This window comes from Mus caroli, chromosome 10, assembly GCF_900094665.2.
Source record: "Mus caroli chromosome 10, CAROLI_EIJ_v1.1, whole genome shotgun sequence".
Taxonomy (NCBI): Eukaryota; Metazoa; Chordata; class Mammalia; order Rodentia; family Muridae; genus Mus; species Mus caroli.
This window is the reverse complement of record NC_034579.1, coordinates 695,955-723,060: the sequence shown is the minus strand read 5'-3', so window position 1 is coordinate 723,060 and position 27,106 is coordinate 695,955. Positions and strand designations below refer to the sequence as shown.

General features: G+C 43.6%; 1 protein-coding gene and 1 pseudogene across 7 annotated transcripts in view; one reads left to right on the top strand and one right to left on the bottom strand.

The window, feature by feature from the left end:
- Positions 1-449: 449 nt before the first annotated feature.
- Positions 450-27,106, bottom strand: part of Plekhg1 (pleckstrin homology and RhoGEF domain containing G1) — a 242,224-nt gene continuing 215,567 nt past the window's right edge. For 5 of the 7 annotated variants that reach the window (XM_029482410.1, XM_029482414.1, XM_029482412.1 and 2 more), the window contains 6 exons: positions 22,027-22,060; positions 20,370-20,453; positions 18,244-18,300; positions 15,619-15,641; positions 9,722-11,357; positions 450-4,662 (listed from right to left, as the gene is read on the bottom strand). In XM_029482410.1, the coding sequence (XP_029338270.1) occupies positions 3,611-4,662; positions 9,722-11,357; positions 15,619-15,641; positions 18,244-18,300; positions 20,370-20,453; positions 22,027-22,060 (2,886 nt within the window). In that variant the 3' untranslated portion in view covers positions 450-3,610. The remainder of the gene's footprint in view (positions 4,663-9,721; positions 11,358-15,618; positions 15,642-18,243; positions 18,301-20,369; positions 20,454-22,026; positions 22,061-27,106) is intronic. The other 2 variants (XM_029482411.1, XM_029482416.1) reach the window with 1 other exon arrangement.
- On the top strand, positions 20,485-21,760 carry LOC110303372 (annotated as a pseudogene).

Here is a 27,106-nt window from a genome sequence, read left to right as displayed (position 1 = left end):
CATTGGCTAGGACTTTATGGTTATATTTGGAAGTGGATTGCTTTAAAAAGCATCAATAATTACCCATTTATAGAAGCATGTTTCTCTCCTCCCTCTCCCTCTCTTTTGTCTCTTTCTCTCTATTATTTTATTGTTTTGCTTTTTGAGACAGGGTTTTACTGTGTATCCTTGGATGCCCTGAAACTCATCCTGTAGACCAGGCTGGCCTCAGACTCAGAGAGATCCACCTGCCCCTGCCTCTCAAGTGCTGAGATTAAAGATGTGCGACACCACCACCTGGCTCTGTCTCTGTAATTTTAACAAAGAAAAATTGGAATGTATAGTTGTATAAAGTAAGCCTGACTTTGTAGCAAAAATTGAGATTAAATTTTCAGTTCAATAATAAAGAGACATCTTGTTATTACATTGTCAATGAAAAGATCTTTTAATTTAGTGATTGATTTATTTTAGACTCCTGTCAAGAAAACTCGCTTGCTTACACTTCCAGCTCATGGTCTATCAGTTGAAGGAAGTCAAGGCAGAAACTCAAGGCAGAAACTGTAAGCAAAAACCACTGGAGAAATGTGGCTTGCTACCTTGCTCACAGGGTTATGCTCAGCTAGCATTCTTATATAGCCCAGGACTACCTGCCTAGGGATGGTGCTGCCCACAGTGGGCTGGACCTTCCAACATCAATGAGTAATGAAGTAATGAGTAATATAGCCAAGCAGTGTGGAAACATTAAAATGTTTCAGTGCAAACCCATTAATTCAAATGAAAATTTACTTTCTACTTTACAAACTTTATTAAATAATGGGCATTACTAAGTTTCATTGTCTTATATACAGTATTTAAAGTATGTTTTCCAAGATGCACTACTTTCCCCCCATGGAAAAAAAAAGGTGAAAAGTGAACTTATATAAAAAAGAAAAATTGGACCCTTCAGTACAGGAACCCAGTAAGAACATTTAAGTACATAAAACGTTCCCAGTTATGTACATCCCCACCCCCACCTTCAGAAGAAACTATTTTAAACAAAAGTACTGAATTGATAACATTGAGGGAACATCTAAGCACACACTCAAACACACACACAGGCTCTCAAAGTCTGCAGCCTGGTCCACAGACATGATCAATAAAACTGCAGCTTTATCCTAGAACCTAAAGGACCACTTACACGAGACATTTTGTACAATGTGACATTCCCCTTTGCAGGTGACACCAAACCATGCAACAAAACACTGGTGCGAAGAATTACTCATTTCTGAGACTCAAACAGGACAGTAACATGAACTGTATTGGGCTGTGGGTCATAGAGACTAAAAAGGAAAAAAAAAATCAGGAGGGAAAAGAAGTCGAATTGGAGGAGCTAGTTGACACTTTAATTTCTAATCCCTTCTTAACCAGGAAACACATTCCCCGGACTCCAGAAACCTTGATAACTGAGAGCAGGAGCTCATGGAGAAAAGCTGTGGGCACTGAAGAGAACAGAAGTTCAGATGGGGCTCTAGTGGATGTGAAAGCTCGAGAAGTGTCGTCAGAGTCTTCATCGATACTGCAGAATCAGAGGGAATTTAGCCTCGCTATTTTTTTGCCCAGATTTTGATTGGTCTTATTTGCCTGAAGAGAAAGCTGTCCCGGATCAGCTTCAAGGTGCACTTCAGAAACATCTGGCAACAAGTCAGATCAGTGAACCCCCAACAGAAGATGTGTCAGACTCGGTAAATAAGAAAATGATTTGTAAGCAAGATTTAGAATGTGCAACCACCAGGCTTTCAGAAACTAGACAAATGGAGGCGTTCTCCCCTGTTGTGGGCAGTGGGATAGACGTGATGAGTAGAAGTAAAGAGGACTGCGTTCCAATACACTCACATGCTTCTTGCAGTGAGCCTTCTACACATACAAATCTGTTATGGGATTCTTTTCAGAGGTTGAGTGGCATTGGCATATTACATGAAACCCATCCAGAAGAAGTCAGTCACCTAAGTCTTAATAGTTCTACTAGTTCAGAGACTACTTTTAAACTGGAACCAAAGAGTTATGTGCACAGTGATTTTATTCCGGATGATGTGGGAAAAGGACAAGCTATTCTAGAATTAGGTTCCAATTTACAGGCTCTCCTCACAAGTTATGAGTTCTGAAGAAATCTCTTATCAGAATCAGGAAAGATAATCTCACCAGTCTAATCCCAAGATTAGACACTTGAACAACACAAAGTAGGACTGAGCTCTGTAGCCAAAGATGTGCAAAGAGATGAAACACACTCTGGACACTCAACAGCACTCAATAGTGTGTTTATCATCATGTCTTCTTTAAATGGAGCAGGTTGCTTAATTCTAATAAAAAGAAACGTTAAAACTGAGACTGAGAGGGTGAAGGAGTGAAGGAAGAGTCCCGATTGTGTAGAGATGGGAACAGAAATACAGAGCCTATTCTGACTGTGCGCACGGGGCCTTCAGGAAGGTGCTTTTACATTTCTCTCATTTTCCTCTGAATCATAGTGCCTTGCTTTTCATCTTCCATTCCTGTCTACAAGGAGTTAGCCTGGTATGGTATCACAGAGAGGTGCTGTACGAGACTGTACGTACAGGGTAAGGGAAGTTACTAGTCGGAACCCAGCAACCAGAGTCTCTGTTCTTCTGTATGTTCCAAAACATCGAAAGGCCATGGGTTATTAGCTGTTTAGAAAATACACTCTTGCCCATTACTGTGGCCAGGACTTCTCAAGTAGGGCATTCAGTTGAACCTCAAGCCCAGGAAAGTGCCAATGAAGAACTGCTCTTGACAGGGGTCATTTAAATGCATCTTGTCTTATTTTACCTGAAGATTTACTCTGTACTGATAGGAGGCAGGTGTCTACAGTCATGTCTTCTCCTGTGGTCTTTACAGAGGCAATTCCCCTTTACTTGTAATATGAAGAAATAGGGTGTTTTCAGAAGTCTCCCTAGCTTATCTAATAATCAACTTGGCTTGTATTTTATTAAGATTGGCTTTCTTTACGACATGAAAGAAATAGTTAATTCACCCCGGAAACTGTAAACTTATCATAAATAGTGGCATACCATCTGGGCCTTGTCCTGGAACACAAGTAAGAACATTTTTTTCCCCATTAGCAAGTTGGTGCTAGGGCTACACTTTAACCTCTTCAATAGTCACAGTATGTTGGCATCTAAAGGAAATGTGATTGGGACACCAGCATGGTATCCTTAAAATACGTGACAAGGCCACAGTCTAACCAGTGGTCTCTGGCATGCATCATTCTTGAGTCTTGTCAAATATAGAGATGCCACATATAAGCATGATTCTTTAAATAACTCTAGTCTCTTTTTAAAAAAACCGTGAGAGAGATTCACTTGTGGTGCCTCTGAGTCACAGTATAAAACTCCTTGGGGTGTGGAGAGAAGGTATTCTAAGAGTGGGTACTACTGTTAGGACATGGGGGTGGGGGTGGTAAATGTCATGGTTAGCCAGCTCAAAGAGTTGTGCTATAAGCGAAAGCACATTTTACCCTTTTGTTATTACAAAATTGTTTTAAACCAGTGCATATACTGAAAGAAAATACAGAAAAAAACAACCTCATTCGTATGGTAATTTGTAAGCCTAGGGAGCTAATTTGGACAGTTCTAGAAACCTAGGCAAAGCTGCTTGAGCTAAGACACTGAAATTTCTCCCTCAGAGATTGGACAATGTTTTGCTGATTGGGTGAGGGCCCCCTCCACAGATAATCATTCAGTTTATCAGAGTCCTTACACGCTGTCAGGTAAGGAGGAAGCCCAAGCCTGCCACTCACTGGCTCCTTCAAAGAGTAAGGTGTGCTGTGGCTACAGATGCTATCGGAACAGTCAGGGTCCGGGATCTGTGGGTCAGACTTCCTGCCCCGCCTTGGAGAGAGATCCTGCCGCACTTCGTCCTCTTCTGACTTGATTTCCACATAGTCATCTTCATCTCCCTCGGGATCTTTGAAATTACAAAAGTAGTTCTGCGTCGCTATTTGAGCGCTTAAGGGTAAATTTCTATTTACCACGAGAACCTTCTGCGAGTCTTGGAGCGTGAGATCGGACCGTTTGCCCCTGTCCTGTTGACATGAGTTTGCTAGCCCTGAGGGCAAATCCTGCTGGCTCGCGCCTCTGGGACTTTTCTGTGAAGAGAGTAGTTGCTCGGTCTCTGTCTCACTGGGGTAGTTGATAGAGTCCAGAGATTTGTTTATCAAGATCGAGGAAGATGACTGAGGCCTGCTATAAGGCTGGGGTTTAGCGCTGATTGCTTTGCGACCCAGCGAGTTGTAAAGAGGACTCTGACCTGAGTTCTCTTTGTGGGGCTGGCTGACCACCACGCTGCATCTCTGCTGCACAGAGCCCAGCAGAGGGTCCGACACTTGGAGAGAAGGCACCGAACAAGCACCCGACAACTGCCTGGGCCTAATTTTTGCGATGCTCTCTAATGTGATGGGGTATTTTGACTTTGAGTCTTGTTCTGTCTGGGGAGAGAAATCAGTCAACTCTCCGTTACTGTAGGGCGAATGCCAGAGCCAGTCCTCACCAGCGCCCTGGGTCTGGGGAGGTGACACAGGCCTGTGGAGGGTGGGTCCTTGGGGGCTGGCCCAGCCATCCTTCTGAGCTTTAAGGGGTGTCTCCCTGAACACAATCTGGTCATACAGTTGGGAATATTCAGCGATCCTGGCACCTGGAAGACAGATAACAAAACAATAAGCACACAGAATTATCCTTGCCTTGGAAGATTAAATATAAGAATATAACACTCAAAATGACTTATTAAAAAACAGACAGTAGATTTAAGATTAAAGGGGAGTAGTCACTGAATGCCACCCTAATCAAAATAACTTATGTTTTAATGGTTTGTTCTCCTTGGTTGAATTTTACATTATTTTATCTGAACAGCAGACTTGCAAGTGTACAGTGCATGTCATGAGAATTCCTTTAATCCACAAAATGGTTTTAGTCCCCAAAACAAGCATTGTCAAATGAGAATGTCAGAATCCTGATACATAAAAATACCTCGTGTCCTACAAGAAGCAGGGCCACAACGCTATAGCTGCCCTGACTTCATGCTACCCTTGCTTGCCCTCAGACATGTTTTTCTTTGAGAACCTGGCTCCTGGCTGCTGTTTGAACACTGCCTGGTAGCCGGCATCTAGCAGAGTTCTTTCCTTTAGCACAAGTAAAGACTACATTGTGTCTTCTTGCCCATTCTTCCAAAGCCAAGAGTATCTCGAAGCCCTCAAGAACTGATGCTCACAGACTCCATAGCTGAATGCTGCCTGGCACTGACTTAAGGACAGGATCCGACAGTCATTTTCACACACACACTTGCCACCTAAAATTATGCAGCAGCGCCTTCTCCATGTTGTCTCACTCCAGAGCGTAGATGTCTCTAAAGATATAACCTAGATCTTGCTAGGCAAGAGAGATCCTTCTCGTGGGCCAGCAGTACATCAGTCCAGCAGCTGTTCCCAGCTATGATCCTGGTACACATGACTTTCCTAACATCGAGGAACACCACATACACCTTGTATTGCTCAGACCTCACCTATATGCCATCAGTGAAGGGAGTCAATCAACCTAATCTATGACAATGAGCAAATGACTATATATATATATATATATATACATACACACACACACACATATAATTTACATGGTTGGTAACCTGTTGTTAGTAAACTATCCTTTAAACCACAATGAGATATGCATTTAGTGGAACTTCTGCTATTCTTCCAGTCTACCTTCCTTGGAGACAGAAACCCCTCACTAGTATCATGTGCTCTTAGACGTTACCCTCCAGCCTTTCACCCCTCGGCCCCTGCTCCCTGCAATCAAGGCAAACCATCTATGTAACTTCTCATTAGAGTTTATAGTTAGATGCTTTAGAGTTCAAACTTCAGAGTGCATTCAAGGTCAGAGATTACTCTTCAGAGAATTTACAAGCAAAACCTTGGCACATCCCTCAAGTAGCATAGTAAAGACATAACACGAATTCAAATGTAGCAGCACCTTAAGAGACCCTACCTAGTCACTTGACTGCAGCATTTTATGTCAGCCATTCTCCCAAAGCCTGGCATGTTGCCTATGAGACCCAACCGCAGCAAACTGGGGTTTTAGACAAAAACCACACAGTTCAGCCCGAGCCATCCCTTATATGCTATATGTAGCCATTAACTGATCCATAACTGCTCAGAGAGCACTGACATTCCACAAGGTGACAGAGAGACAACAATTTGAAGGAGAACAGGGACTCCTTACGTCCGTAATGTCTAAAATACCCATTGTATTTCTCAAGCCTTTTCCCCCCTCTCATACCGTCCTCTTCTTTGCTCGATCAGGTATCACACCCATCCCTCAAAATCTTCCACAATCCCTATTCTACTCAAAACCCTTTCCCAGCTTCTTTCATAAGTCCTACATGGGGCTAGAGAGATTGCTTAGTGGTTAAGAGTGCTTGCTGCCCTTCCAACACACCCAGGTTTGATCCCTAGCACCCCTTTTGGGCGACTCACAACTGCCTTTAAACTCCAGTTTCTGGGGATCCAACACCCTCATCTAGCCTCTGAGGACCCCTGCATGCACATGGTGTATATACATATATGTAGGCACATATTTTAGATCTATGTATAAAATAAATACGTTTTAAAAGTCTTATATGTATATACTCAAATACATGCACACAGAAAAGCCACATGACTAGTTTTTTTATTGCAGATAGTTTTTGGTTGCAACAATGTTGTCCACTTTGCTCTGAGAAGCAAACAACTTCTAGAAAGAAACTGGTCTCAATGACTTCATCACACAGCTTTTCTTTTCTTTTTTACCCCTTCCTTTTGAGCATAGGGTTGCAGATTTATGGGCCTCTCCTGAGACTACCCAATAGTCAAGATAGTACAGAAATCAGGCCATAGCAGGAAAGGGGAAACAGGGAGATGGCCTTGGATCAAAATGCTTCCTACACATGACGCATACCGGGAGCTTTAATCTTTAGACAAAAAAGAGGGGGCCAATTATAATGTATCTCACTAGAAGGGAAAATGTATTTCAGTTATTTCTTGTCTCGATATTCCCACTTGAGAGTTTACAACTTGCATGATTCGAATATGAATAAGTCAGGTGTTCAGAGCTCAAGCTGTGATTAAAAAGACCCTGATAGCCAGATGCATAGAAAGGGGAGGCCACCACTGGTCTCTTGAGCCAAGAAAGTCCTGTTGTCTGACTGTGATCGTACTCCTGGTACTGTCTGTATAGGACCTATACATTACTATTACATGGTAATATCAGGCTATAGTTTTTCTGAAGGTTTTAAAGTTGAAGTTCTTATCATCAAAGACAAAAATTGAAATAATTCTTGTGGTGGGAAATATCAAACATGCTGATTCCAAGAGAAAGGATTAGAAAGATACTGATATTTCTGATGTTGCTCAGATGTAGACAGAAGCATAGAAATGTGCCTTCCCTACATTATATAAAAAGTTCTCAAGCCTATATAGAAATATCACCCAATATATAGAAACCCAAGCAGCCTCCTTGGTCTCAAATACTCTCAGCTGAACAAGAAGGCCACATGCTACTACAGGCTCTAAACGGTGGGAGCAACTGGACCTGGTTGGGTGATTTATAGGTGACCATGTGACCGGGGCCTGTAGACCCCGGGAACAGAGTTCAATAAAGATGCTCGAGGGTTTCAGCAGGTGAATAGAGTGCTCTTCCTTCCGCACAACACCGAGAGCAAGCTCCTGGCAAAGTGGTAAGGCCCATGCGCAGAAGTCTGGAGAATCGGTCCATTCGATTACGACGTCCTGTGCCCAGATAAACAAGAGAGAGAAAAGGAGTCACATGGTCAACTGATTGAAAGCCTGGTGGGCACAGGAAGTGGCCTTGATCACCCAGATGGAGCCAAGACTGAGAGACGGCAGGCCCCAGGGAGACGTCCTGCGGTACGGAGGGAAATCATCACTCTTAAGACGCCTTGGGAAGGGAATGCTCCTCCCTGGAGGAGGAGGAGGAGGAAGGCAGTAGTAGCCTAGTAGCCCACTATGTCAAGAAAAGACCTGGATCCAAAGCTGAGAAGAGGCACAAGACCCCAAGAAGACAGCAGGACAAACCAGAAGTTAAAAAACGAAAGGAACCAGCAATCACAGTACTTAAAAGGTGGGCAAAAAGAAATCTATTTACAGAAGTTGTAGGTCTCAATTATTTTGTTCTGAAGGGCTTCCTTCAAGCAAACTTAAAGTTTTTGCATCTTAATGGCTGGATCATATTTCAGGTAGCCCAGCCCTGGAGATTACTGCTAAATTGTAGTCTGCTTATCACCATCATCACCACCACCACCACCACCACCATCATCATCATCAGAAATCTTAGTAGTATATTTTCTCTGGATCTGGGAAACAATAGCCTGGTCTCCACCATTGACTGAAATTACTACCACACAACTGCTCCCACTGCCACCTATTCCTGCCCCCAGATTCCCCCTGAAGTCACTTCCTGTAACTATAGAACGACCTGTTTGGCAAGACAAGCATTGGAAGAAGACGTAAATGACTTAGCATTATCAGGAGACAAAGAAATGCATTCTGGTCTCTTTGATCATCACACGGAAATCAACTTTTATTTTAATTTTAATTATAAAAAAGAATTCAAAAGAGCCTGGAAAACCCTTCAGAAACCAAGTCCATGCCTTGGCTTCCTAGTCTGTTTGGAAAGCATTGAAAGAAAAACCTCTCAATAATTCATTCTTTAATTTCTGACATAGCTTTTTTCCTTATCGATCAATTCCTGGCTCAGAGCTTCTCATTAGATCGGTCCTTCAACATGTCACACTGTGACCCGCTTGCCCCTGCACCCCTGATCTAACCCATGCCACATCTAAACCCCAGTTATGCCCACGAAGGAAGTTCAACTTTAGAATTAAACTTCTTGTACGTGTTAAGTGATGGAACAGAATGAGATGCTCGTGAACACAGTAATCCAGTTGTAGCTGAACTATGCGGGTGCCAATGAATTGCAGATGAGGTAGTTTGGGAAAATGTATACAAATGGGGGCTGGAGATACAGGCCAGTGCTCTGGACCTGGGTTTGATTTCCAGCACCCACATGGCAGCTTACAACTTTAATTTCAGTTCCCAGGGATCCAGCCCCCTCTTCTGGCTTTCTCAGGCACTGCATGCATGTAGTACACAGGTACACCCAAGATAAAAGTAAATAATTCTTTTAAAAAAGGTTCTCTCTCTTTCCCTCTCCCTCCCTCTCTCTCCTTCTCCCCCCCTCTGTGCGTGTGTGTGTGTGTGTGTGTGTGTGTGTGTGTGCCCCTCACTTTCGTGCTAGGGGTAAGCTCTGTGAGAAGCAGCAGCCCCATTCTTGCTGATTCAGAACCTTAGCAGCCTTGAGGAACGTCTGCTTGCCGACACATTGTAGATTCAGAGGGAAGTGCTTATGTGTCTTTCATAGGTTAAAACAGAGCGCTTCTTTTACATTTCAGGCTCCCTTTGAGATATGTTTTCCTAAGTACCAACTCTGTAGCAATATCACATGTGCACCCATCCCGAGGCGCAACCATGCCCCAGTGGACATGATCCAACTGAGGTCAAGTGAAAAGCACCCACAGGCTGTGTGTCCTGTGTGTCCTGAGACTTGCATGGCAGCATCCTCACGGGGTGTTCTTTCTAAGGACAGTTAGAACTGGGACGCACACGTGACTCTCGAGAAGGAAGAACAGAGTACGGAACAGAACATACCAATGGCGGGCCCTCCTTGCCTCTTCTCTTCCAAGATGGCCACCAGGTCTTTGTGACTGGGCCTATGCTGACTGGACGGTGGCTGCTCCAACTCTGGGCTTTTCACTTTCAAAATCTGATTTACCTTCTTAATCTTTTGACTATACTGCCTGGCCATCATAAAGACCCTGCTCTTAGTCTTGTCTGTGACCTCCATCCCGGGGTCAGGGTTTTCTGGGTCTGTCTGGGGCAGGCTGCAGTTGGCCAGGTCATAGGGATTGTCCACAGGAGGCCCGTCACTGGCCAGAGAGAGTTGGTTAAGACTCAGGAAGGAGCCTTCTGTTGAAATAATGTCATTATCCAGGGAGCAGTTGGCCCTGCTAGCTCTGACAACTCTGCTTTTCCCAGGCAGGAGGAAAGTCTGGCTTGCAGGAAGGGCCAGCATAGATGTGGCATGTCCTGTATCCCTGCCCAGCTCATGGGTGCGGTCAACATATAGCCTCTCTGGTGCATCGTCTTTGCTCACAGGAAAGGCCGCAAGGAGGCGGTCTCTTGATTTGTCTTCATTTTTCTTGATGTAATTTTCCAGATCATTCCAGATTTCATCTACTTCTTCAGACAATTTGTCGGACAGAGCCTTATCTGCAATAGGCAGGTTACAGCGGGGAGAGTCATATAACAAACTCAAATAATCGGTATCGGAGGGTCCCTGGTGGTAAGATATGTCATCCTCACTGAACTGGAGGCTATCCTGGGAGACAAATGGTCTCAGGCTGTCACAGCATGCAAAATCAGCTTCCAGACCCAGGAAGGTGCTCCTTTTGGGCTGATGAAGGCTGCTGTGGTTCAAGTTCAGCGATGGTGGGTCTGGAAGCCCTATGGTGTCATAGATGTTTTCTTCCACTTCCTGGTGTTCATGTACGCGTTGGGTGGATGCCTCTTGACCACCGAGGCCTGCCTCTTTCTTTGAGTGGAGAGAGCTTGTACTGTGGCTAGCCTGTCTCTTTGAGAAGGCTAACTCTGGGGTACTCTTGGGGCGAACAGAGTCTCTGGATGATTTGGAGAAAGAATATTCAGTTTCATCCCGCTTAGCAACCATTAACTTTAAGTCTTCAAAACTTATGTTATCATAGACATGGTCTATATCATCAATGGTCAACTCTACAGACGACCCATAGGGAGTCATCCCTCTCTCTCCTCCTGGATGAGAACTGTTCTGCAGCTCTCTCCCGGGACAGTACTGAGAGTCATCACAGTCTCTAATTCTTACTTCAGGAGGGCATGCGTTGCTTTCACCTGCACTACTGGCCCGTCGGACTATCCTGTGACCAGAGCTGGAGATTTCTGTGGGTTCGATGAGTCCCAGATGCCAGCTGCAAGGGCGACTTGAAGCGTTCTCTTCACACAACCTGGTGGAGTTGAGATCCGAGGAAGAAAAGGACGGGACAAACATCTGGTAATCGTCGTCATCGTCCTCATTCTCCTGTGGAGACCGGCGGCTTGGAAACAAGGGCTGCCGGATGTGGTGATCTGTCCACGGGCTTCTAACACCGCCTCCCCCGCGAAGCATATTGATAACGGCAGCGCTGCCGGGCTGGCGGTTCCTCTGGGCAGGCATGGCAGAAGTCAGCTGGGAAGGGCTTTCCTCTCTAGAAACCTGAAGGAGACAGACACATACCAATTGAATGATTGCACCGTAAGGAAGGCACAAGACTGGGGAATGTTGCCTGTGGTAGCCAGCCAGCCACATTCTTAAAGAAAATGATCTATTAGACATTGTTGGTTTTCACTGACTTGAAAAGTACTTCAGATTTTTGAAAAGGCAACCTGTAGATGTCTTCTGTAGTTAGTTTTCATGGTCAGTATATGAACTAGAATATGGTTATTTTAGTATTATATTGAGGAAACCCAGGCTGCAAACTAGTAACTTTCCCTTCCTAGTTAGTGGTAAGGCCAGAGCTTAACTCTACCTGACTCCAAACCCTTTGCTCCCAAACAGGATAGAAGCTAATATCTAGCAAGTGTGCAGGATAGTCACTGTATGCACTGGGGCCTACGCCTTAACACTCGCTTGCAGGGAGTCTTCATTTCAATGCCTTGCTCCTGAAAGCCTTTTTGATGACATACATACTTCAATGGTTTCCTTAAACCTGAAGGCTCACTGTGAACCTGACCTTGACTTATAGATTCCAAGCAAGGAGGCTTTATTACAGGAGTTGAACTGGCTGTTTAAGATAATGGTATTTTAATGTTTATTTAAAAACATATTTAGTTAATACTTTGTTATCTTGTTTGGAAGTCAAATTCCAGACAACCATGGTTTTTAATCAAAGAAAACAAGAGTCTATTCTGTTAGTTATGGTTTTCTTGATGGAGCCTACCACCTGAAAAATCCCATCTCCCAATGAGAGCAACATGCCAAATGCATCCTAACTGCAGAATGTATCCTACATCCTACATGACTCCTAACACCTCCATGTCCTGAGGATAACAATGTGTGAGGAGAACAGACTGGCCCTGGGCCTTAGAGTGGGAGCTGCAGACAGGAGCAGATATTGCCCCAACACTATCTATATACAAAAGAACTAGCTTCAAGGAGCTGAAGTAGTTATGGCTTGTTCAAACTAAATAGGACCACAGAGACACATGTCCCGACTAAAGCACAACGCATCAGATTAGCAAGAAGTGCTTATCATTTGTCAGTCCATAACAGTAGAAAGCACAACAGGAAAGGAAGGAGTAGATACCACAGAAGTAAAACTTCACCTAATGTTTTTCTGTTAAAACTTTAAAATGTAAAACTAATCATTTAATAAGTAATTAATTAATTAATCACTTAATCTTTTAAAGTAAAATTTTAGACTTACACATAAAATATTTGTGTATCATTTCATTGCCTTTATAAATCATTTTACCCAACATTTTAACATCTTTTCCATTTCCTTCAATGCACTGAGATGATGCTTGTAGAACACAGGTACCAGGAGCTGCTGATGCTGGAGCTGAGTTAGTATTCACTCATTAAGTTATGGCAGCCTTTGAAGGCCTAACAGAATAGCTTTGCTGTTTGGACCAAAAGTGACCCTGGAGCTTGCCCATCTTCTAAAGTCCCAGAGGCTTTGGGACTTGGAAACTAGGAGACTGTAGTTGTTAATATGTATCTTAACAACACCTAAAATGAATGAAGATGGTAGTATTATTTTTGAAGCTAAAACATTGTGTCCAATATGTCATTCAGAGACCTGATCAAGTTCGAAGATTAAGAAATAATAAATGTCTTGTTGGTCACAGCATACAAGTATGTAAGTCAGAAACCTTTACCAGGAACAAGGTGACCATTTTTCGCTTTGCTTTTCCATAATGTCTATTTTGGGTGTTTATTTATCTGGTAACAGCTATCATTTATGGTAGGTACATTTGCCTTTTACCAAATATCATATTAAGCATCTTTAAAAATTATATTACTGGGCTGGAGAGATGGCTCGGCAGTTAAGAGGATTGACTGTTCTTCTAGAGGTCCTGAGTTCAATTGACTGTTCATGATGGCTCACAACCATCTATAATGTGATCTGATGCCCTCTTCTGGTATATCTGAAGACAGCTACAGTGTATTTATATACATAGAATAAATACTTCTAAAAATTATGTTATCATAGTAAGTCTTGATAATCATTTTATAAAGTAGAAAGCTAGGTCCCGCTAATGTTAAAGAGCTAGCAAGAGATGTTTATAAATGGCAGGCATGCAACCCCAGCTTATAGAGAAGCTTAGTCACTATAGACAGATGATGAGGGGTCCAGGATATACATTCTGGAAAAAGTATCAAACTGTTGTTCAGAACTGTCCGTTCTTACACTTAGGATACAGTCAGCACACTGTGGTTAGGAGATGGAATTTTGCTAGTGAAGCAACACCCTGGTTGTTTTGAGTTTGCTTGCTTCTGTTGTCTTCATATGGTGTTGTAGTTTTTAGGTGGACTTTCCTGGGTGCACTTTGGTGAGCATTGCTGGAAAGGTTCCTCAGAGGAAAAGGTTCCTAAGAGGAAAAGGTTCCTAAGAGGGAAAGGTTCCTAAGAGGAAAAGGTTCCTAAGAGGGAAAGCTTCACTTTACTTATAGCCTTTACTTAGGGACTGAGAGAGGCTTGGCTCCAGGATCACCACAGCTACATTAAAGGTCAGGGTACCATCTTCAGTGGCCCAAGTTATTAATAGAGATCAGAAAATAGATTTTACAATGATGAATTAATCAAGTTACAAAGTTTCAAATGGCTTCAAATGAAAACCAACAGGATCTGGAAAAAAAAAATCACCTCACAAGTTGAAGCTGAATTTTAGACATCTTGAAGTAGGTCCTTTTTGGTTTTGTTTTTTTTTTGTTTTTGTTTTTGTTTTTGTTTTTTAATGTTGCTTTTGTTTTGGAACAGGGCTTCAATGTGTAGTCTTGGCTGGACTGGAACTCAATTTTGTAGTCCAGGAATTCACTTGAACTTGCTGATATCCTTTGTCTCCCAAGTGCTAGGGCTGTTTTTGTTTTTGTTTTTTTCGAGACAGGGTTTCTCTGTGTAGCCTTGGCTGTCCTGGAACTCACTTTGTAGACCAGGCTGACCCCGAACTCAGAAATCCACCTGTCTCTGCCTCCCAAGTGCTGGGATTAAAGGCGTGTGCCACGACGCCCAGCTAGTTCTAGGGTTTTTAAACGAGGATACAGCCTTTATCAAGCTCACTCTGTCCTTGTGCTAAACCATAATAGAAATGGGATTTGTGAGAAAGATTTCTAGAACCATATCCTTATGGATAAGGAAGACAGAGCCTTGGCCTTTACACAAGAAACTACAATAAATAATCTAGGAATTGTTTGTTCATTAAGACAGCTCACCAGTGGACACTCAAATCAGGATACTAAGAGCTCGTCTTTCCAGGAAATAAAACTGGGCACACAACATTCAATAAGACAATACTATTTCCTTTTTCTTTAGTGGTGAGATTTTTTTAAAAAAAGATTTATATTTATGTATTATGTATACATGTTTTATCTGCATGTAAGCCTGTATGCCAGAAGAGGGCACCAGATCTCATTATAGATGGTTGTGAACCACCATGTGGTTGCTGGGATTTGAACTCAGGACCTCTGGAAGAGCAGCCACTGCTCTTAACCTCCGAGCCATCTCTTCAGCTCTAGTGGTGAGATATAACTGAGCACCTCAGGCATGCTAGGTTGCAAGCACAGCTCTGCTAAGAAGTGTTTCCCATTTCCTAATCTTTTGTCAGAGGAACAGAAGCCCCTCCTTGTTACAATTTGGCACAGCAAAGTTTCACTGTACACATTACATCTGCTCTATCAGCAGAAGGACTATATTTTTAGCATTTTGTTTGTTTGTTTGTTTGTTTGAGATAGGTTTCAGTATGTTGTATGTTGCCTAGGCTGATCTTAAACTCCTGGATTCATGCACTTCTCTTGCCTCTGTTTCCCAAGTAGCAGGGACTTTGGGGGCTACTGTACCTGCCTTAGACCATGTTCTTCAAGAGGTCACCTGAGCCAGTGCTTTGGGAAGGGAGCTATACCCAGGAGGTCAGAGGCTGGGTTTAACATGAACAGAGGTGCTGGGCAGTGCAAGACCAAGCACATTAGCAAGGGTTACTTCTTAAGCTGTGAGCACAGCTTCTAAGGAGAGAAGTGAGGCACAGGGCTGGATGAGTAGAATTGCCTGAATTGAAAGAGATGCAACAAAGAGGGAATAGGTTGAAAAGAATTAGTTTTCCCTTAAATCAAGTATAAATAGCTAAAAATGCAAATCAAATAAGAATGCCAAAATGGAAAGGAAATGTTGATACTCAGGCCAGGGATGAGGCCAGTAAGGACAGATGCCGCGGCGGAAGGAGCCCCAGAAAGCCTTTTAGAAGAAACATGGCCATGCTTACCTTCTGGATATCTTGTGAAGTTTCTGAAAAATAAAGAAAAGTGTTTTAAGTTTGAGAATTTAAAGTTTATCTCATCTCTAGGTAAGCACTCATATTTTTATATGGATTGTATACATATTGCTAATAATTGGCACTTAAGAGCTTTGAGCCTTTTGGGTCCAGTTTTCCAAAATGTCCCTTAGGTATCTGTTCTATATCCTTTTCCACAACAGGACCACTTTATGTTATGAGCCCAAGCTGTCTTCTGTATCCCTGAGAGCAACAGTTCATGGTAAATAGGTCCCCAAACTTCTGAACAAAAACATGAAAAAGAACACCCATGCCATAGGCCATGGGCGTCTCCTGTAGACACAAGGAGGCTTTTGCTGATTTTTAGACTTTTGGGGAGTTGGTTTTAAATGATGGTGAAGTTTATATTCACAGGTCTCCTTGACCCTGTCAATGAGAAGGATTTATGCTGGTATCTTTATGTTGGTATCTTTATCCTGGTATCTTTATGCTGGTATCTATCATCTGGATACCCAGATGATACAAAGCTCATCTTTAAAAGTTGTTTAGTTGTGTAAACTTATAAAGGACTTCTCTCCCCACAAATTCCTTCCCCTAGAGCAGAAGTTCCCAATCTTCCTAACACTGCAACCTTTTAATACAGTTCCTCATGTTGTAGTGACTGCCGCCCCAACCATAAAATTATTTTTATTGCTACTTCATAAATGTAATTTTGCAAGTGTTCTGAACAGTAATGTAAATATCTTTGAAGATAGAGGGATGCCAAGAGGGTCACAACCCACAGGTTGAGAACCATTTCTATAGTAGCACAGTTCAGCATGGTGTTCACTGTTCGGGATCCCACAACTACTGTCTCCCATCTTATTGCAAGGCACAGTTGCCCTGTTTGTTTCTAAATAAAGATGCAATACACCTCAGTATATTTTCTGCTAAATCTATAGGCACTTGTTAGTAGCTAGAGACTGACTTTCTTTTTTTTCCAACAGCAGAACACCCTATCATATGTATGAACAGACCACTTTCTATGATATATACATTTAATGCTGTATTACTAAAATGTTGCAAAAATCCCAATCAAGTTTATTCCTTATAAAGAAATAGTAGCTTATTGACATCTTAAGAGCTCTAGAGAGGGCTGGAGGGCTGGCTCAGTGGTTCAGGGCATTGGTTACTCTTCTAGAGGACCTGGGTTCAATTCCCATCACTCACATGGCAGTTCATAACCGTCTGTAACTCCATTCAAGGGGTTCCAACACCCTCACATAGACATGCATGTAGGCAAACACTGATATGCATACAATTAAAAAGAGCTAGACATCTTTAATTATGCAAAAGGAAGAAGAAATATTCTTTCTTTTTGTTTTTAGGCAGGGTCTGGTGTATCTCAGGCTGGCCTTGAACTTGCTATGAGGCAGAGGAGACTGTCGTGTAGTGCGTGGTGGTCTATCCAGGAGTTGTGACAGTCTCTGCAGTTAATGTTCTATACCAGGAGGAACACAGGAGTGGTACCAGGTGCTCTGAGCACGTGGAATGGGACCTGACCTCTGCCATACCAAGGCCTAGTTCCTTGAGAATTTGCCCTTCCGACTTGTGAAGAGTTCAGGCAGGGTTCTAGTCATATTTGCTGATACGTCTATATGGGCCTAGAGGTCAGATTGTTGAGTCAAGGGCAAATTTCCACTTTGAACTTACATGGGAATTATGAACTTTTGCTTAGGAAGAAGCTATAAAAATTTACCCTCCCCCCAAGAGTTTTGCAGTATCTTTCGGTCAAATTCATAAGCTTTCTTGTCTCCATTTCTCTCATTTAAATGAATAGTTTTTTTTTTCTAAGTACCGATGCAGATGACTTTGTAAACTTTAAATTTTATTGGCACTTTGTTTCTTCTGTGAAGCCAGGGCATATATATGTGTAGACATATAAAGCATATATATTACATACATACATACACATATACATACATACATTTAAGGGTCTTTTTCCTCTTGTTTTTATTGATAGTATTTCTTTTTTCCTGATAGATGGTGTACTGGCTAGTTTTGTGTCAACTTGACACAGCTGAGTTATCACACAGAAAGGAGCTTCAGTTGAGGAAATGCCTCCACGAGATCCAACTGTAAGGCATTTTCTCAATTAGTGATCAGGGGGAAAGGCCCCTTGTGAGTGGGACCATCTCTGGGCTGGTAGTCTTGGTTCTATAAGAGAGCAGGCTGAGCAAGCCAGAGGAAGCAAGCCAGTAAGTGATATCCCTCCATGGCCTCTGCATCAGCTCCTGCTTCCTGACCTGCTTGAGTTTCAGTCCTGACTTCCTTTGGTGATGAACAGCAACATGGAAGTGTAAGCTGAATAAACCCTTACCTCCCCAACTTGCTTCTTGGTCATGATGTTTGTGCAGGAATAGAAACCTTGACTAAGACAGATGGTAATTTTATGTCTGTGAGATCAGGTTGCATCAATTGACTGTTTGCATCAAGACACTTTTGCTTACCGAAATATTTAATTTTCCTGCAGTCTGGCTAAAAAAAAAAAAAAAATCCACCCATCTACAATGCATCTAACACACAATCTTCTATTATTATGGTTTGACTGAGAACCAACAAGAGTGAAAAATGTACCTCGATTTTTGGACTTACCGCTGGTCTTCAACACTTTGTGTGATCTCGAGGAAGGTTCTGAGGAGAGAGCAAAGCCACCGTCATTTGCAAATCAATATTTCCCCTCATAAATAAATTAGTAGCTTATTGATGTTTTAAGAGCTCTGGAAATGTTCCCTTTTGTTTTAGACAGGTTCTCATGCATCTCAGGCTGGCCTTGAACTTGCTTAGTAGCTGAGGATGACCTTGAACTCCCAATACTCCTGCCTCCATTTCCTGAGTACAGAGACTACAGACCTGAAAGATTACAGACAGGAGCCCCATCCATGTAGAGCTGGAGAACTAACCCAGGGCTTTGTTATGCACAAAGACAAGCATGCTCTCAATGAAGCAACATCCCCATCCCTGAGCTGTAGAAACGCTCTATTTAATTTATTCAAACAATCAGTGGTCAGGGATACTTGGGTGCCAGCCATTCACCCTGCTGAAGTGGTTGGATAAACTCGAAAGGGTCAGGAGTCCCAGAAGAGAAGAGCAGGTGCTACTGTTCCAACCCAGCACACTGGAAGGACCCCCTCAGCTCCCACTGCCGCCTCTTTCTCAGCTGGCGAGTGGCACTTTTCAGTTCTAGGCTGCACAGTGCCCTCGTGCTTCAGATACCGCCAACTCGCTCTTCTCAGTCAGAGCTCACCTTTTCCTCTTGAACTTTCACCTGTATTTCTTGCCAGTTTATCAAGCTAGTGACCACTATGTCATTCCCAGTTTCTCTGCACCCCTCACTGTTCCCTCACCTCCTCCCCACCTCCCCACTTCTCCACCCTGCTCCGAAAAGCTTTTAGTGAGCTACCATTCTGCATCCTAAGCCTGATGCAAGTCACCAGGCCTCTGCCACTTCTCCAGCCTAGCATGGCCGCTGTGCTCCGGGTCTCCCTCGCCTTGCTATCTCCTTCACATTTGTACATGACAAAGGCTGAGCCTTCATGACCAGGCTCTGATCTGAAGCCCTCTATCCTCATTTCCACTTCAGCTCCTTCCCTCACTCCAGCCAGGTGGAGCTGCTGACATGACCTGTCTGTCCTGAGGCCCTGCTGGCTCAGGTCCTAGGCCGGTGCATGGATGATCCCAGCTCTACCTGCCGCAGCCTCACATTCTGTCGTGGGTATCAATCAGCCTTTGGCTCTGTGAAGACTTTCTTCTTCCTAGACTTTCTCTCTCTTCTGTGTCTTTCCACTCTCTTTTCTACACACGCCAAAGCCTTATCAAGGAGACTGGTGTTTATTTATTACTTAAAATAATTTTTTTTTGGTTCTTCCTCACAGAGTGGGTCTTAAAAGCAGAAATATTAGCTGTTATCTACCCTGGCATTCCTTGCCTATACCAAGGGAAAGTGGGCTTAGTAAATATCATATAAAACCAGGATCTGAGAGTTAGGGGAATACCTACACATATCAAAATGGTAGGCATGAGTGTGCTGTGTGTGTTACTCATAAGGTTTACTTCCCACCAGCGACAGCAAACAGGGCTTAAGGGGGTATTTGTCAAAGGCAAGGAACTGTATGAAGTCTATCTATCTATCTATCTATCTATCTATCTATCTATCTATCTATCTATCATCTATCTATCTATCTATCTATCTATCTATCTATCTATCTATCTTTCATCTATCTATCTATCTATCTATCTATCTATCTATCTATCTATCTATCTATCATCTATCTATCTATCTATCTATCTATCTATCTATCTATCTATCTTTCTATTAATTATCCAATCCATCCATCCATCCATCCATCCATCCATCCATCCATCCATCCATCTGAGACAGAGTCTCACTGTGGAGATCTGTCTGGCCTAGAACTTACTATATAGTATTAGACTGGTATCCAATTCACTGAGAGCTGTCTGCCTCTGCCTGGGACAAAAGGCATGGGCCATCATACCTGACTGATTGCCATATTTTATATTCACTGAGAGAGTTAAGTAGAGAGGTATTTAAAAGAAAAACTAGAGGGTTTTTGTTTTGTTATCTATTTAAAGTAGCCTTAGATATATTCAAACAACAAGCAGCCGGAAAATGCTTATCAGTTAGAAAGTACTCACTTCCTGTTCCTCTCTGCATCACAGTTAGATGACAGCATCCCGCTTACCTGACTTCCGTCTCAGCCGTTGTGGTGCAGAACCACATGGTGTCTTCATCTCTCCCTCAGGACTGTACCAGAAGCCTGGATAGTCTGCCAAGAGAACCACAGGAGCAAGTGAGGGATGGTGACCACACAGGGTAGCTGGCATTTTCAGGATTTTGTGCTACATCAGAAACACCAGTAATTCTCAACTGTTAGCGGTTCTTGTAAATAATCAAAAGGGACTTTTGCTTTTTTTTAACGGGTAGGTAAAGGGATAAATGCATTGCACGTTCTAGTGCCCGAGTTCTTCATGGAGGCAGTTCTGACAGTGTTAGGATCTGTAAAAACCTAGAAGTGTGGTTAGCCATCCAGTGCCCCACAGGCAAACCAGAGACTCAAAGCAGAAATGAACGAGTGTCACATCTGCTCCAGCTGCTAAGGTGGAATGAACTGCTGCTAGTGTCTTATAAATGACAATGTATGAGCTTTGAGATAGAGAATGGAATGGTCACAAATGAACAACAGTGTCTCAAAGAACACTACTTTATTTCTTCTTCCTCACAGCGGGAGGGCCCAGAGGACGGGGACCTAGGGTTAGGAGGCCGCGGCGGCTTCTGTGGAGGATTCAGCAGCGGTCTTAGGGGCCGTGGCTGTGGTCCAAGCCGTGGCCGTGGTGGAGGCTGCGGGGATCGTGGCGGTAAAGCTGAAGACAAGGAGTAGATCCCTGTCACTTAGCTGGGCCACCTGGTTAAGGACATGAAGATCAAGTCCTTGGAGGAGATCTACCTGTTCTCCCTGCCCATTAAGGAGTCTGAGATCATTGACTTTTTCCTGGGTGTGCCCCTAAAGGATGAGGTTCTGAAAAATCATGCCAGTGCAGAAGCAGACTCGGGCTGGCCAGCAGACCAGGTTCAAGGCATTTGGGGACTACAATAGTCACATTGGTCTTGGTGTTAAGTGCTCCAAGGAGGTTGCCATTGCCATCCGAGGGGCCATCATCTTGGACAAGCTTTCCATTGTCCCTGTGCAGAGAGGCTACTGAGGGAACAAGATTGGCAAAGCCCCACACTGTTCCATCCAAGGTGACAGGCCGCTGTGGCTCTCTGCTGGTGTGTCTCATCCCTGCCCCCAGAGGCACTGGCATTGTCTCTGCTCCTGTGCCCAAGAAGCTACTGATGATGGCCAGTATAGATGACTGCTACACTTCAGCCAGAGGCTGCACTGCCACCCTGGGCAACTTTGCCAAGGCCACCTTCGATGTCATCTCCAAGACTTACAGCTACCTGACCCCCGACCTCTGGAAAGAGACTGTCTTCACCCAGTCTCCTTATCAGGAATTCACTGGTCATCTTGTGAAAACCCACACCAGAGTCTCTGTTCAGAGGACCCAGGCTCCAGCTGTGGCTACCACATAAGGCTTTTTTTTTGTTTTTTGTTTTGGCTTTTCGAGACAGGGTTTCTCTGTGTAGCCCTGGCTGTCCTGGAACTCACTCTGTAGACCAGGCTGGTCTCGAACTCAGAAATCCACCTGCCTCTGCCTCCTAAGGGCTGAGATTAAAGGCGTACACCACCACGCCCGGCCACATAAAAGTTTTTATACAAGAAAAATAAATGAATTAAGTCTGCTTAAAAAAAAAAAAGAACGCTAAGGAAACAACAACACAAAACAACAACAACTCACGGATGGCGTCCATTTCAAGAATCGCTTGCTTGGCCTGAAACAGAGAAAATGTAGAGACAACTAGTGAACAAGTATGACAGAGATCTACCATACCTAAATAAATGGATGCTAGAAGAAAAACAAAACCCTTACTATTTCTTTTAGGCATTAATACAAAGTTCAGGAGATTTAAAGATTATCCTTGGTACAATACAGTGAAGACTTGATGGTTAGTTTTAACAGTGATTTTGACACAATTTAGTCTCACTTGGGAAGAGAGTCTCAACAGCTAACCCTTTAATACAGTCCTTTATGCTGTGGTGACCACTCCAACCATAATTTTTTTTGCTACTTCATAACTATAATTTTGCTACTGTTAGAATCATATTGTAAATATCTGGTATGCAGGATATCTGATTTCTGACCCCTGTGAAAGGGTCATTTGACCCCCAAAAGGGTCTCAGCTTACAGGTTGAGAACCTCTGGCATAGATCAAGTTGGCCTGTAGGCATATCCGGGGGTGGGTATCTTACTTTTGTTAACCTGTATGGGAAGACCATTTGGTATGGGTCACAACACTGGGGCTATGTCCTAAATTACACCAGAGGCAGAGAGCTCAGTTGTAGCCCACAGACATTAATTTCTCTCTGCTCTGAACTCTGGATAGAATGTGACTAGTGGCTTCACGTTCCTGCCTTGATGTTCCAGTTAGGATGGAGTGTAACCTGGAACTGTGAGCTGAAATAAACCCGTCCTCCCCAAACTGCTTCTTTTGTCAGGGTATCTCAACAGCAAACAAGACGGTGGTACCCAAGTCTTTATAGAGAGATACAGAACTTATACCGAGCTTGTACATGGCTTCCTATAAATTTTAAATTGGCTCTAGATTACTTATAACACCCAACAGTTAGTAAAGGCCTTACAGATAGTTTTATTCTGTATTGTTTAGGCGAGTAAAAACAAAACCAAAAACAACCCAAGCCCACTATGTACAGTTGCAGATCAATCATTTGTGTCTAATAGCAACCCGTGGGGCAGCTCTCTCACCTCTTGGGATGTGCTCTCTCAGCTATAGGGTGGGACAGCAGGACCTACCTTTCCCAGTACCATTAGCATCAATTGACAGGCACAGTCACAGCCCCTGTCTCTACCCTTCTGGGGAATAGAGCCTGATGTCTTGAGGCTTTCTCTCTCCACACTTAGTATTTCTACCCAGAATGCTTTGTTGTTACTGTTGCCATATGTTGCTAATGCTTTAGCAGCTGATGTAGGGGAGAGTGTCCGCTGAGGGGATGTTCCTTTCTCTCCAGAGCTGTTTACGTTTTCCCCAAGGCTACTATAATTTGATCTACATACACTATGTTATATTAACTGAAATGATTTTGTTTCTAATTTGCTGCAATCTGGTATCATGGAAAACTATTTGGGCTGAATGGTAATCACACTTAATTAAAAAAATTAAAAATGGAGGTGCAGACAGGAAAAAAACATTAACAGTCACTTTAGTTTTGAGGAAAATAGTCACCTAGTTTGTATACCTATCTTTCTACTATATACTGAGGTTATAGCTGGAGTTAATTTCAAACTCAAATGACAGCTTAATCTCTGGAAAGTGGTTTTCTAGTTCCATTTTAACACTTGACACATGAAAGCACTCCCTTCATCTTTATGCTCAATTAATGTGGCTCAGTTTGCGCACTATGAATATAAATGGGGCATGTGACAAGTTCCAAGAAATTCCTTTAACAATGCTATTCCATAAGAAAGCGTAATCCCCTTAAGTCTTACAAATTATTTCAGAAAAGAATTCTTTCCATGTTGTCCACTAGGTGTCAGCCAAGGACCACTCTGGAGCTAGAGGTCTGGGTGGAGGCTGGCAGAATTCAGTGACCCATCCGTCACTGTGTTGACATTACAAGATGGGGTATACACGTTTGTTGTTTAAAGTGTCCCATTAGACATTTGTTTGATTTCACAGAAATAAGTACATTTGGAAGGCCTTCAGAAAACAATTGAGTAGTCTTGATGAAAGACCTTAAAAAAAAAACCCTTCATTCAATAACCCTACTTAAATAGAGCAAAAGAATTATTTTTAACATTTTAGTGGATAGAGTATATTAAGTTTGCTTTCCTTTCTAGTGGGGAAAATACGGTTTAGAGGTTCCATGAAGCCAGATGACTGGGTTTGAGTCTGAATTAGGCCATGCACCTGTTGTAAAATGTGGACAGTGGACTTCCTGTTTCTGACTCCTGCTTTTACTTCTCTATCAGAGGAGAACAGGACCTGTCTCCCAGGTATTTTACTGAGTGTGAAGTAAGAATACAATATACTTACCACTATGCTTATGTGTTAATACATTAATATGCTGTAAATTAAAATCCTTTAGATTCTAAGTGGACTAATAACTAGGGTGAAAGGAATAATTTTATTGTGGCTGTTTTAACTGTTTTACACATCAAGGGAAAGCTGTCAGGAATATGTAGAATGGAAGAAAGAAGACAGGCAAAGTGAGCTGTCTCATTCGGCAACTGACTATAATTGCCTTTCAGAATCTTGTTAAGCAATTGGATTTCCCCAGGATTCTTGTGACCAGTAGGAGGGGCATATCAATGTCTCTTGCAGAAGGGTACAGCCCGAGTAACCACAGGAGAAGGTGATCGCGGCTCTGCGTGAGCTCCCTTGTATTGCACAGTGGTTGAAAAAGTAAAACTCACACTTGAGCACACACCTCTCTGCACAGATCCTAGAGGCCAGCCTGGACATCTTTTCAAAACACATATGATCCCAGCACTTAGGAGGCCAAAGCAGGGGGCGTTCCAAGTTCAAGGCTTGCCTGGGTTATATATATAGTGAGACCCTGTCTCAACCAGCCAACCAACCAACCAAAGGCAAAGACAAATCTTTCCTTTCCCAGAATTCCTTCTGATTTTCCCCATCAGTACCACTCTATGACCCGATGTCACTTCCTGTTCTACTTCTCTCCTCCTGGTCTCATCACAGACATCCCACCATCCTCACAGATGGCCACTCACACCCATCCCTTTTAGTCTTTTGCTACGTCATCTCTAATAACTGTTTCCTCTACTCCACAGCAGCATGGTAAAGCCATCCCAGAACATGCACACACCAGCTTGCCCTGCTTGTCAGGTAGGGTATCAGGGACCGTCTTCAACTACAGATCTCAGGTTTCCCGCTGAACCAGCTGACTTCTGGAAGTCTCTTTCCCCTGTTCAGTCTGGACTCATAGTCACTGCAGCTACAGGCTCATGAGTGTGCACTGTTCTCTGTTCCCAAGCTCCACCTGTCCCCTCCCCGCAGAGGAACTCCTGGATGCCATACTCCCTTAGGGCAGTTGTTAAGTGGTTTGTTATGACACCATGAAACTGATTCACGCAGCAGCCCCAGTCAGGTCTTTGGCGTCTTCCAGATGGGACCTGAGTCACCTCCAGTGACAGGATCATCTTCCTTTGCATCGAATCTGACTCTCTCCATTTTCAAGGACAAACCCTATTCCTGTGTGGTCACTCACAGCAGTGTCTCTGTCCCTTCATGATTTCCTAATTCTCCTCAGGTCCCCGGCAGACTCTTTCCAAGGCTACTCTCTACCATCCCTGTGTTTACGGCCCCATTCCTTCCACCTCCCTTGACAAACTGCTCTTCTGCATCCTGTTGCATCCTGCCTCTTAGTCTCCCCAGACAACTCAGAAACCTATATCGTGTTTTCCACCCAGATAGTGAGCTTTGCTTTGATGAGTTTTCTCTAAACTGCATCTTTTTGAACTTTGCGGGTAGGGCAGTCTGTTCTCTAATTTCTTTCAACCCATTGCAAAGATCCCAGTTGTCAAACCCACACTCTGCATCTGTTTTGCCCTCTCAAGGTGGAGGTTCTTCTGTCCCCTCCTTCCTCACCAGCTGTCCCCTCCTGCTCTTTTACTGGGTTTCTGCTGTTCTCTCTGGTCTTCCAGGTGCCCCTCCCCCAGCAGGCGACTTGCTGAGATTCCCAAGATTCCTCTGTTTTTTCCCCAATAATTATTTTTAAATTCACTTTACATCTCGATGGAAGCCCCTCCCCCCTCCCCCTTGCTTCCCCACATTACAAGCCCCTTCCCCCATTACCCCTCCCAGTCTCCTCAGAGCAGGGCAACCTTGTTTCCTTTATACATTCTTGTGGCCTTAGCCCTGTCAAGCCCTAGGGCCTCAATCACTGCCTCTCCTAATCCTGGGCTGCCGGAACCTGAATTTCCACCTCCATTCACCCGCCAGATGCTCCTCCACTCCCATCTAACCAGCTAACCAGTTAGGCCACCTCTGTGAGCCAGTTTGGCTAACTTCCAACCCGGAGGTCTTCCTGCAACCCAAGCACAATCGCAGAGGGTGACTTCTGTTCCCTTTGCCTGGGTGACCTGTCTTGCATCTGCGCCTTGTATTCTGCTCCTTAGGCTACTTCCCCAGCCGCATTCCTGCCCCATTTCCTGGTCCTCCTGTCCCAACACCAGCTGTGTTTGGCAAACAGGGTGTCACTTCTGTTTTTGTGACTTTGTTGTCTCAGCCTAGTTCCGCCCTTCCCCCTCCCCAACTTCATAAGGACGTTCCTCATCCTTCAAGAAAGCCGGAGGTATTTTCCTTCCTGCCCTCACTGGCTAGACCTGAACACTTTGTCCTTTTGCCCCCAGGCCACCTGGCTTTCAACGCTATTGTTTCCCCACGCCGGCTGACAAACAGATCTGGGTTAGGCGGGCAGCTGGCTCTATGATGGTAAATTCCTTTCCCGCCAAATGGCTTGGTTTTCCACTGTTCCCACGGGACCCAACACAGGGGGATGGGGGTAGGGAATGGGGGGGGGGTGTGATTCCCAGTAGTTTCTATTCTCTATAAGCTTCCTTATGGTATATATATATATATATATATATATATATATATATATATATATATTCCCCCCTAAATCTCTAGTGGGTGCCATTGACTTCCTTTTGTCTATATGTCAATATAACCTCTGAAATGCCTTATTGCAGACATGGCCTGCCTCCTGACTCGGCCTCCTCAGTGCTGGGATTTCAGGCTCCTTTGTGAAGCTAGGCCTTATTTCCTGTCAGACCCCAC